The sequence below is a fragment of the Calonectris borealis genome, chromosome 1 (assembly GCF_964195595.1).
Source record: "Calonectris borealis chromosome 1, bCalBor7.hap1.2, whole genome shotgun sequence".
In the NCBI taxonomy this organism is placed as follows: Eukaryota; Metazoa; Chordata; class Aves; order Procellariiformes; family Procellariidae; genus Calonectris; species Calonectris borealis.
Genome location: NC_134312.1, coordinates 87,073,336 through 87,091,510, shown reverse-complemented (window position 1 = coordinate 87,091,510; position 18,175 = coordinate 87,073,336). Strand labels below are relative to the sequence as shown.

Sequence of the window (18,175 nt, the reverse complement as noted above, 5' to 3'; positions counted from 1 at the left end):
GCTCAGCAAAAGGTATTGCTTTGAGGCAACCCCAGGCTTGAAAACAATTAAATTATCTCCAAAAAGACCCTGACCTATAACATCTCATTTCACTGATGCAAACTTTGCATGAAACACAATGACCGAAACTTCTCATCCAAACAGGAAAGCTGACAGAGCCTTCCAGGGGGAAGGCCCGTGACTGACCACGCCGTCAAAGCTGGGAGTGGTGAGGTCTGGAGCAGGCTCCTGCCCCGCACAAAACTCTTGGAAATGAGGTGCAGAGGTAGCGTGTGGGAGACGGACCTTCTCCTGCCCGGTGCTGGCTGTAGTTCCAGCCATGGGCAAGGGTTTGGCTGCATCGGAGGGGCTGTGGGAGATAGGTAGCCCTTCACCTCCAAAGCGCTCCTCCATGTGATGGGACTTGGTCTATGAGCCATCAAAGCGTGCCTCGTCCCCGGCGTGGATTCTGATAGATCAACCATAACCTCTTAGGAGACGTCTCGTTGGAGGGGTCTGGGTGGCCCGTACCAAAGGGAGGGTTTGCGCTGGGGGATGCTTGGCGGACGCCTGGACGAAGGACCACGTCAGACAACGAGGTGCTGGGGCTCTGCTGGCCCCCGCAGGACCAGCACCGGGCTGGTCCAGGCGCCCACGACGTGGCGGCAGGCCTCCGCGGGCGCAGCAGGACCTGCTCCCGCGGGGAGACGTGGGGATGGGGGCCGAGCCGAGCCTTGCCCCCGGCAGCGGCCCTCTGCCCCGCTCCCCCACCTGGACACCGAGCTGCCCGCCTACCGCGGCCCCGGCCCGGCACCGCCCGCCGGCCCGCCCCCCTGGGTGGGCCTAGCCCGGGGCCCGCCAGGACGGCTACCCGCCCCGGACCCCCTCTCCTCCTCCTCCCCGGCGGCTCGGCCATGGCCTCCCTTCTCTGCCTCTGCCTCCTCCTCGCCGCCGCCTCCGCCACGTCGCCGGGCCGCCTGGTCCCCTATGACCTGCTGTACGCGGACGGGGTGCGGGCGTACTTCGCCCGGGACTGGGGTCGGGCAGCCGAGCTGCTGCAGCGCGCCCTCCACAGCTACGCGGGGCTGCGGGCGGCCCGCCGCGCCTGCCGCGCCGCCTGCCGCCGGGAGGCGGCCTTCCTCGGCGGGCCGCCGGGGGCCGGGCCCTGGGAGGCCGCCCTCTTCGGCCGGGTGCTGCAGCGCGCCGACTGCCTGCAGCACTGCCTGGGGCGCCGGCTGGGCGCCGCGCCCTCCGCCCACCGCGCCAGCCACGCCATCCGCCGGGACTTCGAGCAGAGGGAGCCCTACAACTATCTCCAGGTGGCCTTCTTCCAGGTGGGGACCGGCCCCGGCGGCGGCGAGGGGCCCCTGGGGTGCGCTCTCCCCAGGGGGCTGGGAGTCGCCACCCCCGGGCAGGGCTTCTGTCAGCAAAGGCGGGGTGCTGGCTCTGCGCGGCTCTCCTGGAGGGCCACCGGCCGGCTGAGGAGGTGGTGGGCAAGGGCTCGCCAGCCCGGGACGGGGGCTGTCGGGGCAGCAGGGGGCACAGGCGCCTGGTGGGTGAAGCCAGGGAGCAGCTGGGGTGAGGGGTGGGTGTGAGGAGAAGGGGGCCCGCAGGAGTGTGACAGGCGCTGCTGCCTTTTCTCCACAGCTGAAGAAGCTGGATCAGGCCGTGTCCGCCGCTCACACCTTCTTCGTCGCTAATCCCCAGCACCTCCAAATGCGGGAGGACATAGAGAAGTACCGGCGTATGTCAGGGGTGAAGTCGGACAATTTCCGGGACCTGGAGGCCACGCCGCACTGGGTGAGGGTTCGATGCAGAGCCAGGCGTCAGCAGCTCTTATCCCATCCTAGGGACCAGTCTGGGACCCCGATCTGTTCCCAGACAAGGGCCATGGCTTGAGACAGGGCCCCTGTACACAAGATCATAGAATGGTTTGGGCTGGAAGGGACCTTTTAAAGATCACCGCAGGGACATCTTTCACAGGTCAAAGCCCTGTCCAACCTGATCTTGAAGACTTCCAATGATGGGGCATCCCCAACTTCTCTGGGCAACCTGCTCCAGTGTCTCACCACCCTCATCATAACAAATGTCTTCCTTATCTCCCATCTAAATCTACCCTCTTTCAGTTTAAAACTGTTGCCCCTTGTCCTGTCACTTCAGGCCTTGGACAAAAGTCTTGCTCAGTCTTTTTTGTAAGCCCCCTTTATATTTGAAGGGCTGCAAGAAAGTCTCCCTGAAGCCTTCTCTTCAGGGTGAAGACAAACCATTGCAAGTGTGACACAGAGACTTTGTGGTGAGGGTTACGGCAGGCTGCAGGGCCTTGGAGAAGTAGTATTTGGCTTAAGTCCAGAAGATTTGCTGTCACTGCGTGGTGGGCTGTGCATGATCAGGCAGGCCCCTAGGTGTCAGCACTACCCTGTGAGCGATTCAAAGTCTCAGGGCGTCCTTTGGTGTCACCCACACTGACGAGGGACCTGGATCTGTCCTTCGCAGGAAGCATATGAGGCTGGGGTGCAGCACTACAACGCAGATGAGTACCTGCAGGCTGTGGCCAGGCTGGAGGAGTCACTCACAGAGGCGTTGTCAGCACTGGAAGAGTGTCGTGCCCTGTGTGAAGGGCCTTGGGAGGATGAGGACGAGGAGGAGGAGGAGATGCAACCTGGCCTGTACGAAGCCATTGCAGGTAGCGTTAGAGGCACGGAGGGTTGGGTAGGAAGGCCATGCTCCCCGCACTGGACATGCCCCATTTCCCAGCGTTCCTGTCTGGAGGAAGCGTGAGCTACTGCCTTTCTTGCTCCTCTCTCTTGCAGCCCATTATATTCAGGTTTTGAAGTGCAGACAGCAGTGTGTCCTTGAAATTGCCACAAAGCCAGGGCGGATTTCTGCCACGGAAGATTTCATACCCTCTCATCTTGATTTACTGCATTTTGCCTACGATCAAGGTGAGCAGAGCCCCAACCCAGCGGGTTATGCTGTGGCACCCCTAAACTTGCCCTTTGCCTGTGGGCCTGGAGGGCAGCCTGTCGTGGGGAAAAGTGGCACGCTGACCTGAGCTCTACCTCTCTCTCCCCCTTCTGCCCCTCCAACTCTTCCCAGAACCTCTCTTCTCTTGCTCAAGCCTGTGGCCACCTTGGGAGAGGTCCCTTGTGGTCCATTTCAGTCTCCTTGTGCAGCTTCTGTAATGTGTGCTGTTCCCACTTCTTTCCTCCAGCACTCCCCATTTCAAGTCCTTGCTCCAACTATCTGCTGTGTATTTTATACCCTCCTTTTCAGTACGTGGCTCCAGACCAGGCCCCTGCTTCCAATCTAGAGCATGCACGTGCATCTCATCTCAACAGTGGTGTTCCTTCTGAGTCAGCCCTGCCTGCCCTCGCTGAACTGATGGCCTGTCATGACATTGGTCATCCTGTCACTTTCACACATCCCTCAGCTCTTCTCTTGGATGCCTCTGCTCCTTCCCACACTGACCCAACTGTCTCTCATCTCCTCTGTCAGACCAAACTTGTATCTCAAAGAAGCCTCCAGACCCCTCATCGTGTCTATTGGGTGAGGGAGGTGGGACAGTCTTTCTTCCAAATACATACTTACTTTTTCTCTGTCTAAACTGAACTAGCCACTTATTGCCAGTTCGGAAATACACTTATTGGGAAATAAGTATTGAAAGTGGGCCCATTCTTCGCCGGGCTCATTCCCTGTATTCTCTGCCCATTGTTGGGTAGAGGCCAAACTAGGCAGGGATTGATGTATACTCGGTGTAAGGCCTCCTACTGCCAGATCCTAACCGGGGTGTTGGGTGCTGCTGGCCTGTACACATTTGCTGCTAACGTCAAGTCTTTCAGAGACATATCCATTTGTTCTGTTCTGTCCCTGCCCAAGTTGGGAAACAGGCACTGGCTGCTGAATGTGCTGCTTCCTACTTGCTCTTCTATCCCACGGATGAACCAATGTTGGAGAAAATGAAACAGTATCGCACAGAACTGGGAGAGGACGCAGCTGTCACAGCCAGAGAGGTAGTTACAACCCCAGGTCTGTACTTTTTGGCCCTCCCCTGTCCCATACGACAGGATCACAGTCCAGAAGACAAAAAGGGAAACATGTTTGACTGCAGATGTGTGCCAAGCCCAGGACTGAAGAAATTGGAGCCTGAGTTTACTTATATCTGTACCAGGCAGGGTACCTTCAGGACAGAACCGGGCTTTCATAGTGCACAGCAATGTGTTGGGGCAGGTTTCTGCCCTGGACAGGGATGGGGTTGTCTTTTGTGGGGTGGTTGTTTGACAGCCTCTTTCCTTCCTTAGAGTATTCAACATTATGTGCAGAGATCTTTGATGGAGAAAAAGTTGATTTATTATGCAGTGGAGCATCTAGGAGGAACTTTTAATGACCCTGTAAGTAACAGTATCATCTTAATCTTCCTGCCCTGATTTCACCAAGACAGTTGCCAGAATTCACTTCAGTAGCACATGATCCAGAAAGGATCAGATGCTGATGAGAAGGACCCCCAAGTCCTTATGAGGTGGATCTTTCAGGCCTTTCCACTGCTCCAGGACTGAAGTTAGTCTGAAATTGCTGCTGTAACCATATGCATTAGCCCAATCTGGCTGTCATCAGAAGCAGGCCAGAACCATTGGTCTGATATTCGCTGGAGAAGCAGGACAAGGAACTGGCCGTTTGACATGATCCAATGTGGCACAAGTTTGTTGTGTATTGAACAGTCTGCATTTCTTCCTACAGGATCTTTGGACTCCAGATGAGCTGATTCCTGAAAACCTAAAGGAGAAACAGAGGTAAGGTTGGCCAAGTCAACTAAGACTGAAATACTCTTGATTCTTGGTGAAGTAAGGAGGGGGGTCAGCAAAACCACTACCATGGACTTCCAGAGGGCAGACTTTGGCGTATTCAGGACACTGGTTGAGAGAGTCCCTTGGGAGACAGTCCTGAAGGGCAAAGGGGTCCAGGAAGGCTGGGCATTCTTCAAGAAGGAAGTCTTAAAGGTGCAGGAGCAGGCTGAAAGAAGAACTGGCGGGGAAGACGACCGGCATGGCTTTTGCTGGGACTGAGGAAAAAAAGGAGAGTTTACTGCTTTTGGAAGAAGGGGCAGGCAACTCAAGAAGAGTACGGGGATCTCGTTAGGTCGTGCAGAGAGGAAATTAGAAAGGCAAAAGCCCAGCTAGAACTCAATCTGTCCACTGTCATAAGAGATAACAGAAAATGTTTTTACAAATATATTAACGACAAAAGGAGAGCCAAGGAGAATCTCCATCCTTTATTGGATGCGGGGGAGGACATTGCCATCGAGGATGAGGAAAAGGCTGAGGTACTTAATGCCTTCTTTGCCTCAGTCTTTAATAGTCAGACCAGTTATCCTCAGGGTATTCATCCCCCTGAGCTGGAAGACAGGGATGGTGAGCAGAATAAACCCCCCATAATCCAAGAGGAAGCAGTTAACGACCTGCTACGCCACCTGGATGCTCACAAGTCTATGGGGCCGGATGGGATCCACCCGAGGGTACTGAGGGAGCTGGCGGAGGAGCTTGCCAAGCCACGCTCCATCATTTACCAGCAGTCCTGGTTAACAGGGGAGGTCCCGGACGACTGGAGGCTGCCAATGTGACGCCCATCTACAAGAAGGGCTGGAAGGAGGATCCGGGGAACTACAGGCCCGTCAGCCTGACCTCGGTGCCAGGGAAGATTATGGAGCAGTTCGTCTTGAGGGTGCTCACAAGGCATATGCAGGACAACCAGGGGATCAGGCCCAGCCAGTACGGGTTCATGGAAGGCAGATCCTGCTTGGCCAACCTGATCTCCTCCTATGACCAGATGACCTGCCTAGTGGATGAGGGAAAGGCTGTGGATGTGGTCTACCTGGACTTCAGTAAAGCCTTTGACACTGTCTCCCACGGCATTCTCCTAGAGAAGCTGGCGGCTCACGGCTTAGACAGGTGCACTCTTCGCTGGGTAAAAAACTGTCTGGACGGCCGAGCCCAGAGAGTTGTGGTGAACGGAGTTAAATCCAGTTGGCGGCCGGTCACGAGGGGTGTTCCCCAGGGCTCAGTACTGGGGCCGGTCCTGTTCAATATCTTTATCAACGATCTGGACGAGGGGATTGAGTGCTCCCTCAGTAAGTTTGCAGACGACACCAAGTTGGGCGGGAGTGTTGATCTGCTCGACGGTAGGAAGGCTCTGCAGAGGGACCTGGAGAGGCTGGATCGATGGGCTGAGGCCAATTGTATGAGGTTCAACAAGGCCAAGTGCCAGGTCCTGCACTTGGGTCACAACAGCCCCATGCAACGCTACAGGCTTGGGGAAGAGTGGCTGGAAAGCTGCCCAGAGGAAAAGGACCTGGAGGTGCTGGTTGACAGCCGGCTGAACATGAGCCGGCAGTGTGCCCAGGTGGCCAAGAAGGCCAATGGCATCCTGGCCTGTATCAGAAACAGTGTGGCCAGCGGGAGCAGGGAGGTGATCATGCCCCTGTACTCGGCACTGGTGAGGCTGCACCTCGAATACCGTGTTCAGTTTTGGGCCCCTCACTACAAGAAGGACATTGAGGTGCTGGAGCGTGTCCAGAGAAGGGGAACGAAGCTGGTGAAGGGCCTGGAGCACAAGTCTTATGAGGAGCGGCTGAGGGAACTGGGGTTGTTTAGCCTGGAGAAGAGGAGGTTGAGGGGAGACCTCATCGCGCTCTACAACTACCTGAAAGGAGGTTGTAGCGAGGTGGGTGTTGGTCTCTTCTGCCAAGTAACCAGCGATAGGACGAGAGGAAATGGCCTCAAGTTGCGCCAAGGGAGGTTTAGATTGGACATCAGGAGAAATTTCTTTACTGAAAGAGTGGTCAGGCCTTGGAACAGGCTGCCCAGGGAAGTGGTTGAGTCACCATCCCTGGAGGTATTTAAAAGACGTGTAGATGAGGCGCTTAGGGACATGGTGTAGTGGGCATGGTGGTGTTGGGTTGACGGTTGGACTCGATGATCTTAGAGGTCTTTTCCAACCTTAATGATTCTATGATTCTATGATTCTATAAAGTGTTGAAAGCAGGGGATGAGGTTGATCTGGCAGGGGTGGTACAAGGGACGGTAATACCTACTGAGGAATAGGCAAAACAGGAAAAGGAAGGGTGTGAAATGCTACCACAGAGGAGGATTAGGCATAGCTCTGTGTACTGACAGCCCTGGTCTCTGTTTTTTCCCTTGCTCCCGAGAGAGGATCAGGAGAAGCAAAAGGAGGAAACTCTGGATGTGGAAGAGAGGGAGAAGAGGGGTGAGTAAAAGAGCTTGAAGAAGGACTTGGATGCAGTCAGCCAGGCTTAGTCAGGCTAAGTGCTGTCTTTTCTTCCATCCTCAGACATTTGAATGCTAGCATAGATGCAGACTGACTCGAATGGCTCAGCAAGTCTTCTCACTGTTTCTTTTCTCCCTTTTTGATGCATGTGTAATCTTGCAAAATCTCACTGCGTACATCTCTGGGATGGGAACTCAAAGAGCACGGTGGCTGGAGAAGCTGAGAGCAGTGGTGTCTGAATACGTGACAAGCCTGTGGACATGCAGATCCCTGTTCGGTGTGGCAGGAGTGTCTACACCAAAGCTGGTTCAACTCCACCAGCCCAACTTCAAACAACATTTTTCTGAAGGGGACAAGGAGGGGGGGGGCGGAAATGGAAACTGGAAACAGACTATTCGGCTTGGGCAAGTCTTTCCCTGAAAAACACAAGTCCAAATGGTTTGTGGCTGAATGCTATAGACTGCAGTGCAGAGTCCCGTGTCCTTGCTGGTCCTCTATTCTTATGTGTGGACACACAGCCTCTTGCAGGGCTCTGTCCTGGAGTCTTTGCTTGAAGTGACCCAAGTGGTTCTCTGCTGTGACCCATGGGAGAGCAGATCATTCTGAGGGCCTGAGTGCCTTGCATTCCTGACCATCCAGAGATCAGAGGTGGGAGGGGGGAAAGGCCAAAGATCAAAAGATCAAATCACCAACTAATACCCATTGCTTCTCTTTGGGGCTGAAGAAAGTAGAAAGATTCACTGGAGATAATTCTGGGATAAGATGTGTGATCGAAAGGAGGGTTGATGGAGGTGTTTACCTGCTTCTTTTCTCCAGAGCCTCACCCCAGTAGGCTGGACCTGTTCTGCTGCTGCGATCCACAGTGCACTCAACTTTCCCCAGCTCCCTGCTGCTCTCCCAGCAAGCCCCAAGTTTCTGCTGGCTCCTGAAGCACTCGCTGTAGGCCAGCTTCCCCAGCTGATGCTCTGGTTCCCCTGAAGCATGTGAGGGGTGCAAGTGGCCCAGGTCTGCGAGGAATGGGCACTTCTGGGGAACTGTCCTGTCTTCTCAGAGAATGTATAGTGTCTCTCCACTTCCTTATCCAGGCTGGGGGTTGGTGTCTAAGGGCTTCTTGTCCAAAGCTTGCTCATGCCTATCTGTACTTGCTTCTTGACAGGTCCTTTGCCTTTTGAGGGTATTGCTGTCACAATGGATTCCCGCCGGCTGAATGGAACCCAGAGGGTTGTGTTTGACAGAGTGCTGACGGAGTCTGAGTGTAAGGACCTTCTCCGTCTGACAAAGGTGAGGTCTGGGTCTTGTAGGAGTTCCTGTATGTGTACTTTCTTCCTCAGCAGGCAGGGTTGTAGTGTTTCCATGGAGGAGAGATGGCAGCCTAATGTGTGTCATTAGTCACCTGTATTCTTCTCTTCCAGGCAGCAGGAGAAGCAGGAGATGGCTACCGGGCAAGACGGTCGCCTCACACCCCGCATGAGAGATTTGAAGGGTTAACCGTTTTGAAGGCCATGCAGGTAAGTGGCTCTGTGGGTCTGCCACCTTCTTGATTGTTCGGAAAGAGTGTTTGCAACCCGAGCGTTTTTCTCTGCGAAGTGCACTCTGGATGGGGTTACGGGTGTGTTATCTTCCTCACAAGCACATGTGCAGTCTTCCCTGACCCTCTTCCTCCATGATCACATTTAGGCACATTGTACATGGAGGGCTTGATAAATGCTTTCTCTCCTGTGAGACAGAGTTTTGAGATTGCTACTTGTCCCTGTGCGGTAGTCTTACAGACATGCTTAGGTTAGAATTGGAGAATAAATTAAGGTGGAAAGAGTCTCCAGAGATCTCTAGTCTGACCCCCTGCTCACAGCATGGCTAATTCCAAAGCTAGATGAGATCTCTCAAGGCTTTGCCAGGCAAGTCCTGAACATCTCCAAGGGTGGAGATTCCCCAGTCTCTCTGGGCACCGTTTCACTCTTGGGAGGATGAAATATTTCTTTATATCTAGCCAAAATTTCCCTTGCTGCAGCTTTTGCCTGTTGCCTCTTGTCTTTTCAGTGTGTCCCTCTGAGAAGAGACTGTCTCAATCTTCTCTGTAGCCCCCTTTTAGGTGACAGGAGACTAGTTAGATCCTCCTTTGGCCTTCTTTTCTCTAGACTGAAGAAACCCAGCTCTTTCAGCCTTTTTCTAAGTAATGTGCTCCAACACCCCTGCCATCTTAAGACCCTTCACTGAAGACTCACTCCAGTTTGCTAGTGTCCCTTGTGTACTGGGGGACCCAAAATGATGCTGCATTCCAGATGTGGCTTCACGTGCTGAGTAGAAGGAAAGAATTGCTGTGCTGTACAGGTGTACTCCTGACTTATATTTACATGAGAAACCATGTTATTTTCCTACATGTGTGACCACAGGACTTTACACAGGTCTCTTCTTCTGTACTGTATATGTGTATCACTTCTTAGAGTGTCTTTGTATGTAAGTATTCTAACAGGCTTGTTTTTCACTTGTAGCTGGCCCAGAATGGGGACGTGGACTGGAGAGATGCCAAATTGCTTCTGCAGGCCAGTGAGAAATCGCGGAAAATCATAGAGTCCTATTTTACTCCTGGAAAGAAACTCCATTTCTCATTCACACACCTTGTGTGCCGCACGGCTGTAGATGGTAAAGAATCTTTCACCCTGTTAGTCCATGTCTCCTGGAGAGTTTCTTCAGTCCCAGCCATGAGCTCTCAGGAGACTCTCTTCCCTTCACTCTCACTGTGCCCCTTTCTCTCTGCCTTATTCTTTCTTGAAACTGAAAATGCCCATATTCTTTTTTGTAATTTTCCTTTTCAGAGGAACAGGAAGGTCGCATGGATCTTAGTCATCCTGTCCATGCTGACAATTGTCTCTTGGATCCTGAGGGGCAAGAGTGCTGGAGAGAACCGCCTGCCTACGTGTACAGGGACTACAGGTAAGAGAAGAAGGGGACCTGCATTAGATCATGTGGAGATCAGAACGTCTCCCCAGCCCCATCAGAGGATGAGCTCAGTTTATAGAAACCAGCTGGTGGGTTGTTGGCTCAAAGCCAGCCAGGACTATAGCGTCAGGCAGAAGGCTGCATCAGTGGCTTCAGGATGAGGTGTGAAACACCTTCCCTAGTCCATTTCCCTTCTGATATAGATGCTATCCTGGTATAGTCAGATTGTAAAGTTACCAGCCTCTGTCATGTAACTGCTTACATCTCTGTTCCTCCTGTGAGAAAGCTGTCCTGTCACCTCACTCCTCCCTGGGTAGCGGGCTTCTCTGACTTCTACCTGAATGTATGTTAAAATATCTTCCTGGGATCTATGCCACTGAGCTATTCCAGGAGTATTCCTGTCTTCTTGCAGAGTGAATTGTGCTTGACCAATCAACTCACAAGGGCTGAGCTCTTCCAGTGTCCTTTTAAAAGAGGTCCCTGAGCTCCAGACTTCCTGGATTTCTTCTGTCTATTTGTGCTATGGTCATTAATGAAACTATTGAACAGGATTGGGCCCAGGGGTTCAAGAGTCCCAGTGATCCTCCTGCAGGTGAACAGTACTCCTTTTGGTGCCAGTGGTGCACTAGTCACTGCGTGCTGTTCACGTGCTCTTCTTCACCTTCTCTGTGTTCATTAATAATTTCTCTAGTGGCACCGTTCTGAGTACTTTTACCGGAGTCCAAACTGCTGAGATCGAGCATGTTGTCTTTCCCTGGGAAATCAACTGTTTTGTCAAAGATTGTGTGGCTAGCCCAATCTGCTTTTAGTACCCCCATGTTACATTTTAAGACCGTTTTCCATTTACCTCTTGTCCCTCAATTATCCTTCTCCTCAGAAATGGAGTCTAAAGCCCTGCAGACTGCTGAGGTCAGGCTAACAGGCCTGTTTATGCTTCAACCATTATCACTACCCTCCTGCTCCTTCATGCATGTGAGAGCTATCCTTGCTTTTCTCCAGTCATGTTACCACCCTGACTTCACAGTCTTACTAAAACCCTGTGGCAGAAGAGCTATAACTTCCTGGGTTTCAGGGTCGGTAATCCTCTCACTGTCCTCATGTCCTTAATGTTTTGTTTCAGCAGCCACAGTGTTGATTTCTGTTTCTTTCTCCCAGTCCCATTAATGAGCCTCTCTTGTTCCTCTGACGTTTTCTATCAGCTTCATTGAAGACCAGGAGGAACTCAAGCAGTTTGTGGTCCATTCTTTTACCTAGTCAACTGTGGTCTCACCTGCACTGTGCAGTAGGCTCGCTACTTCTCTTTTTGTCTAACATTAGTAAAGAAACTTCTTGGTTTAATTTTCTTTTCTGCATGCACTAAGTCTCTTTTTGACCATTCTTATGTTACCCTGAAATTCCTTGACTCTTAAGACATGGCTTTCTTTGCTGATCAGTCTCCTCTTCCAGGCTTTGGATTATGTCCAATCTTAATACATAACATGCCAGGTCAGAACCAAGGTCCGTCTAGCCCAGGGCATTGTCGCAACAGTACTACACGTGCATGCTGCAGAGGATAAAAAAAAACCAAAACAGGACAAGCACGCAGAGGTAACTCCCTGGCATACTCTCCTAGCCTTCTGTGGCTTGCAGCTCAGGGACTCCCCTGAGTTAGGCACCGCTGTATTTAACACCCCCAAATGGATTCTCCTGATAACTGGTCTAGTCACTTTTTGAACCTGTGGTATCATTCACGTTCCACAGCCTCCTGTGACAAGGAGTGTGGGGAAGCACCTGGGAGGAGTGAGCTTCACTGTCCATGTGTCCTCTTTCCTTTTGTCCACAGTGGCATTCTCTACCTCAATGATGACTTCCAAGGTGGGGGCCTTTTCTTCACTGAAATGGACACCGTGACTGTCACAGTAAGTCTGGGACTGGCCGAAAGAAGGAGGGAGGACTGAGGGTGAGACTTAGTCTGGATGGGAGGAAACTAATTGGTTACTGGATCCCACCACTCCAAAACCAACTCAGTGCTGGTGCTGTGGCAGATTCAAATAGGCACAGCTAAAGGCAAATGGAGGCAAATCTCAGACAGAGGAGAGGTTAAGTCCTTTCTAGCTGAGATGTCCCAGGCTCTTGCAGCCTGTGGGCGTCTGTGACGTCAGTTGTCCCCTTGATTCTCTCTGTCCCTCCCCAAGGTCTGTCTTGCTCATAGACTGGCAGTGGGTGCCTAGTGGCTCTCCGCCGTTCCCTGTTCCCAGAGGCAACGCTACCTCTGTACGATGACCGTGTACCCCAGGGCAGGGGGCTGCTGGCTTCATTGTCTCCTCTCTCTCTCGTGGCAGGCCGAGGTGCATCCTAAGTGTGGGAGGCTGGTAGCCTTCAGCTCTGGCAAGGAGAACCCCCACGGCGTGTGGGCAGTGAGCCGCGGGAGGCGCTGCGCCATTGCTCTCTGGTACACACACTCCCAGGAGCATGCTGAGCAGGTAAAGGACCATGGTGGAGAAATGGACAGGAGTACCTCCAAGCTGGATCAAATCCCTCTGAGGAATGGCTTGTGGGCTTTCCCGTGGGGCAGGGCCTAGGGCGGCAGCTGGGGGTTGTTCTCTGACAAGGTGGCTGGTGGAGGGGCCAGCCTGTGATGGGTCCCGCAAGAGAGAATGGGCTCTGGGAGGGTTGGGTGGATGTGGCAAAGACGAGATGTGTCTTGTCAGCCCCTGTGAGCAGGACGAAGATCCTAGCAGGGAGGGGTTCACATCATCTCTGTCTCCACGGCTGCAGGAGCGAGTGAAGGCAGAGGAGCTGATGGAGCAGAGGGCTGTGGAGCAGGACCAGCCTGATGGAGAAGAACGTCAGGGGGCTGATCACAGTGGCAGATCCTCCTCAGAGCTTCCCGTTCCCAGCGGCGGAGCCAGGCCCACGAGCCGGAGACACAAGCCTGGCTCAGACAGGATGCAGCACCCCAAGGAGCTGCGGGCCAGAGATGAGTTTTGAGTATGCGGGGCCCTGGGGGCAGGACTGGCACACACCATGGCCTGGCAGGTCTCGGTAGCGCCGGGACCACAGAGGCCTGGAGCAGTGTATTAGCATGCTAGAGCCGTAGTGATGGGGAGGGATGCAGCTTTCTTCTCTCTGACATCCCAGCAACTGAAAAATGGGAGCAGGGACAGAGTATTAAAGTCAGTGACACCAGGAACTTTCTTCACTGCCTCACCAACGTGTTCGTGTCACTCAGAAGTAAGGAGGCAGGGTCTCCTCAGCCCACTCCTCTCAGTGCCAGCTTCTTGGTCATCCAGGGCCAAATCTGAGAGGGGGAGGAGGAGCCTGCGATCTTTCAGCAAGGGCTGTCTCACATTCAGGAACTCAAACCAGAAGCCTCTGAATTTCCTAGGCACCTGCAAACTCCAGAAACTCACAATTGGTTTGAGAGAGGGAAGGTGAGGGACTGTGAATATATGGAATAAAAGCAAAATGCTGGACACAGATGTTGGTGGGAGCTTGAGTCTGTACGCCAGGAGGGAGACACGCACACTTGTTGCTGATGGAAATTTAATTAACAAATGATGGAAGGAGATTGAGCCCTCAGTGAAAGAAAACAAAGAAAGTATTTGCCCAGATGCCAGTTACTTCCGATAAGGGAGAGCAAGAGAGAAAGTCAGCTCTGCCATGACTAATCCCTGGACAGGGTGGGGAGCGCCTTTAAGAAAAAATACCGTACGCTCACGTTTCCCTGCAGCAAGGCCTCTCTCCCTTTTTTTTTCCACTCTATGCACCAAATTGCCCCTGAAAGCAGAAGAGATAGTTTGTTTATCATTTTCCACGCTGACACAAAGACAATCTGCTGTCACTGCCCAGGGGATTAGTGTCCCGAGGTGGGATTATATTGTAGCCTAACAGGAATTGAATGGGGTGGATATGGAGTATCAAAAAGAGCAGTGACCCTTTTCCTGGGAAGCGTTAGAGCCAGATGGTCATGTGGTCATGACATACACAGGCCTTGATGGGAGTTGTGCATGGAGACCCCAACTACAGTTCAGATGGAAGGAATCTGTAGGGCCAGGGCCAAGAGGTGGGTGGGTGATCCCCTCATCACTGTTAGCACAGGGCCCCTGCTCCATGGAAAGGGAAGTCTTTCCTCAATCTGAATCCTGGCACTTCCTTAATGTGCAAGTTTGGGAAACCTGCATCGGCAACCCTTTTTGCCTCCCCTCCTCCCCAGGGTCAGAGGAAAAAGACAATTCGATGCATGCATTTCAAATTCCCTTCCCTGGCAGGAGGTCCATCACATCCTAGCACTCACGCATCCACCCCGGTGATTTATGTGGGGGCGCTGGATGGTTCCTGCTTGATGAGGAAGTGTTGGGGGATGAGGGGCCAGTGTCCACATCTTTGGCTTGCTTTGCCCAAAGGTGGCTTGGGTGATTAGACTGATGGCCTCCTGACGTCAGATGAGATCCGTTAAAAGGTATTTATCTCGGGCTTGGGCCAAAGCTGCAGGAGAGATTAAAAGAGATTGAGGCCAAGATAATCCCCTCGCAGCATCCTACCAAAGTGGCTGCCAAAAGGCACGCCACCGAATCTTTTGTCGCCCCTGGCCCCTTTGCGCAGTTCTGTTTCCCCCATGCAGAGTCCAGTTTGCTGCCCAGAGAGGGTGTGACCAGCCCTCTGGTTTTCCTTGGCAGGGCTGCCGTGGGTGGCACCATCCCTCTTCCCGCCCTGCCCAGGATACAAGTGGCACACTGTCCCTGGGAAAACGGGAATTCCTGTATACTGTGAGGTGCAGCAAGCCCTGCCCCAGGGGCTGATAATCCTAGCCTGTTCTGGCTAATCTTCGCTTTATTAGTTTGTTGCTGATATAAACAGAGGGAGTCAAATCCGCCTGTGATGGTTTCTTTCCCTTCAGGAGCAGCGTGCTACTCTCTCTTTTCACCCCTCCCCGTCCACCTGCTTTGCATTACGTCCCAATCCGATTTCCACAAGTCTCTGGTGTCTGATTTAATTTGCCTGACGCTGCTCCTGGAATCAGCCCTCCCCCAACCCCTCCCGTCCACAGCCTTCCAGCTCCGCATGGGGAGATCAGTCCTGGGGGAGGCTGAGGAGCAGAGAGGGAGCAAGGGACTCGCTGGGTGGACGGGCAGGACTGACTGGAGACCGGACAGGGACAAGGGGCTTCTGGCCGGTGGGGAGCCATTCTCAGCAGGGGAGGCAGGTCGTGAAGGTCCCATCCAGGGGGGACAGCAACCCACCTTGCTCTACAGATCCCGGTAAGGATGCTGCCTTGTTGTGATGCCTGAGGTCACCTTGGTGAGACTGGCACTTGGGACCCTGAGTTTCTTGGTGTGAAGCTGTGGGGAATTTTTGTAGATGGGCTGATCCCATCTGAGGATGTGGGAGGGAAGATCATGGTGGGGAAGGAGTTGGGCTTAGCGCTGAGATGTCTTTACGATGATGAGGGGCTTTGCACTGGGGTGGGGTTGCTTGTTCTCCCCTTGGCAGGTAAATCTCACCAGTTTGCAGGCTGGAACAGGAGGGTAACACCTCCCCTGAGGGACCTGGCACTCGTTACCTGTACACAGTCCTGCACTCCCGGTGCGCCCCTGTGTACACATCTCTTTGCAGCTGGCTGCTTTTCTGGATGGAGAAGGAACCCTCAGAAAGCGAGGAGCAGAGCAGGGTAATTCTACCCTGGCCTTTGATCTCTATCACAGGAGAGGGGGATCATCTCTGTATCCGGCTCTGCAAGAAGCCCAGGGTCACCAGAGCATGCGAGGCCAGCCAGGGATTACACAGAGACCCAGGGATGCTGCCTATTAATACTCAGGCATCCCTCCTGCACCTTTCCCTTTTCTATTCACAGCCCTCTCCCAGCATCCCACAGAAGGACCACTCCCTCTCCAGTGTGGAGAAAGCTACCCAGAGGATAGGAAATAAGGAAATTCACCTCTCCTTTCTTCCCACCCATCACTTGTGCCCTGATCCCCACGAGGGAGTGATGCAGGTGGCTCGGTAGGAGAGCCCCTGGGGTGCAGGCTGGGCTCCCGCCATGGCATGGTGCAAGGGACGTAGCCACTGCTCGGAAAAGTCGTGGTGTGGCAGCAAAAGGCAGAAGGTGGATGATTCCAGACCCCCCTCAGCCTCACGCCACAGTAGAGGCATTTGGTCTGCTATGAGCAGACACCCAAGGGCTCAGGATGGGTCTGGTTGCCCACAGACAGGAGCGCTACAGAAGGTGCCTCCAGCAAGTTTGTCAGAAAAGGCAGGAAGGGAAAGAACTGTCATGTGGGAGAGCAGAAGAAATGAAACGTGGTTTCAAAAGCCAAGAACTGTGAACTGGATGAGCCCAGCCAAGGCAGAGCTCAGAAGAGGGCTGGCGTGAACTGACTAAGCCCAGGCTCTGTTTGGCTGTGCCATGCTCCTCAGTGATGCTTGTAGGAGGCACAAGTCTGAACCAGTGCTGATGGCAGGGTCCTCCTGTCAGTAGCTCTTTGCAATGCTGGGGTGGTGATGGTGAATTGCTTTTTCAAAGATACCTAGGGACTTGGTTTCCTCTACTGCTTAGCATCCACCTGAAAGAGCCCTTACTTCCAGAAAGTACTGAGTGTGCACCTTTCAGAAGCCTTTCCCACTAAAATCAGGCTGGGCTGCTACCATGAGCAACCATGAGCTGATCTTGGATCCACAAGAAATCTGCATCCCTAAGGTCCCGCTGGTCATGGCAGGAACATGCCTTGGCCAGACTCCAAACTCCATTCCCCTTTCCCCTGTTCTTCCCCCATTTGGTTCCCCCGTTTCCTGTCCTAAATTTACATGCCCGTGTGCTCTTTTGCACACCTGCCATGGGCCTCTGCTCTCTGCTGGGGACCAGGTAACGCACTCCCCACAAACTGCACTTGGGATGTGACGGGGGGAGGTGACAGGCGAAGCTGGAGCTGCTATTGTCGCTCATCTGTGGCTCCTTGTCCTTCTGAGGCTGAGAACAATTCCCAACTTCATTTAGAGTGTTCTCTGAAGGGGATTTAAAGGTTTGGACAGAGTCCTGAACCTGAGCTGCACCTTCTCTATATTTAGCCCTTTTTATCCGTCCTCGACATCGTGCCCCTGCCCTTTCATCTGCCTGCCAGCTCCAAAAGCCCCTCATCTGGTTGTGCAACTTCACAGAGCAGGCGCCTGTGAACTGGCTCTCCGGTGCTAGTGCCAGCACTGGGAAAGAAACACCCGGGGAAGGGAAGGCAATGGTAAAAAAGCAGGAGAGATGCAAGGAAGACTGGGGACCCGATGGGTGGTGGGGAGGATGTGTGCAGCCAGCTTCACCTGGGGCAGAAATTGGAAGGAAGAGAGAACAAGGCTCCCACCTCCATGCAGGTCTGGGTGGGCAAAAGCAGAAGTCCGCAAAGACAGATTAGGGCAGGTGGCTGGGTGATGATCTCAGATGGCCAACAGCCTGTGAAATGACAGCCTGGAGAGCAGAAAGCCAGTGCCGTTCCAGCTGGGAGAAGCTCTAGGAGGGGATTGCTGTGGAGAGGCCAGGTCTTGGGGACTGGAAGGAGAGAGTAGAGAGCCTGAAATAGCCTCCCTCTGGGATAAACTCATGCCTCCTGGGAGATGGGGGAAACCTGTATCTCCCTGTTTTTCCTACACTCAAGCCATGCCTTGGGAGTTATTGACCAAGCAGAAACTCACCATGCCTGGAAGATCAAAGGAAAGCCACAGAGATGTTCAGGGGAAGGGATTTTGGAGGGAAACTCGAAGAGCTCTACGAAGCAGCGAGCAAAGGTGGGACTTGGGAGCTATCTGCATGTGCTTGCCCACAGCAGAGAGCAGCCTGGCATGGAAGGACCCAAAGCCCCGTTGGCTGGAAGAAAGGAGGCCTTCAGGCAACAGGCCAGAGGGGGATGGAAGCGATGTGACTCACAGGGACTAGAAGAAGAAATTCTGCAGATGTTGCTGGAGCATTTCTTGGCCTTGGGGCAAAGTGCTGGTTCTAATGATGAAGAGCACCTGGAGC

The 18,175-nt window shown here is 53.4% G+C and overlaps 1 protein-coding gene across 1 annotated transcript; it reads left to right on the top strand.

Annotated features, from left to right (window-relative positions):
• Nucleotides 1-841: 841 nt before the first annotated feature.
• Nucleotides 842-13,655, top strand: P3H3 (prolyl 3-hydroxylase 3). Its single transcript, XM_075164747.1, has 15 exons — nt 842-1,313; nt 1,627-1,779; nt 2,473-2,662; nt 2,790-2,921; nt 3,856-3,989; nt 4,278-4,367; nt 4,714-4,766; nt 7,178-7,236; nt 8,414-8,538; nt 8,670-8,765; nt 9,747-9,897; nt 10,071-10,188; nt 12,017-12,092; nt 12,516-12,656; nt 12,952-13,655. Exons 1-15 carry the CDS (start codon nt 894-896, stop codon nt 13,162-13,164), a joined length of 2,151 nt encoding a protein of 716 aa, XP_075020848.1. The 5' UTR covers nt 842-893; the 3' UTR covers nt 13,165-13,655.
• Nucleotides 13,656-18,175: the final 4,520 nt, after the last annotated feature.

Bases quoted from the DNA above. Each gene is read 5' to 3' on its own strand.
- P3H3 (XM_075164747.1), top strand. From the start codon at position 894: ATGGCCTCCCTTCTCTGCCTCTGCCTCCTCCTCGCCGCCGCCTCCGCC. The intron at 4,767-7,177 runs GTAAGGTTGGCC...CTTGCTCCCGAG, and splicing joins AACCTAAAGGAGAAACAGAG to AGAGGATCAGGAGAAGCAAA. The intron at 8,539-8,669 runs GTGAGGTCTGGG...CTTCTCTTCCAG, and splicing joins ACCTTCTCCGTCTGACAAAG to GCAGCAGGAGAAGCAGGAGA.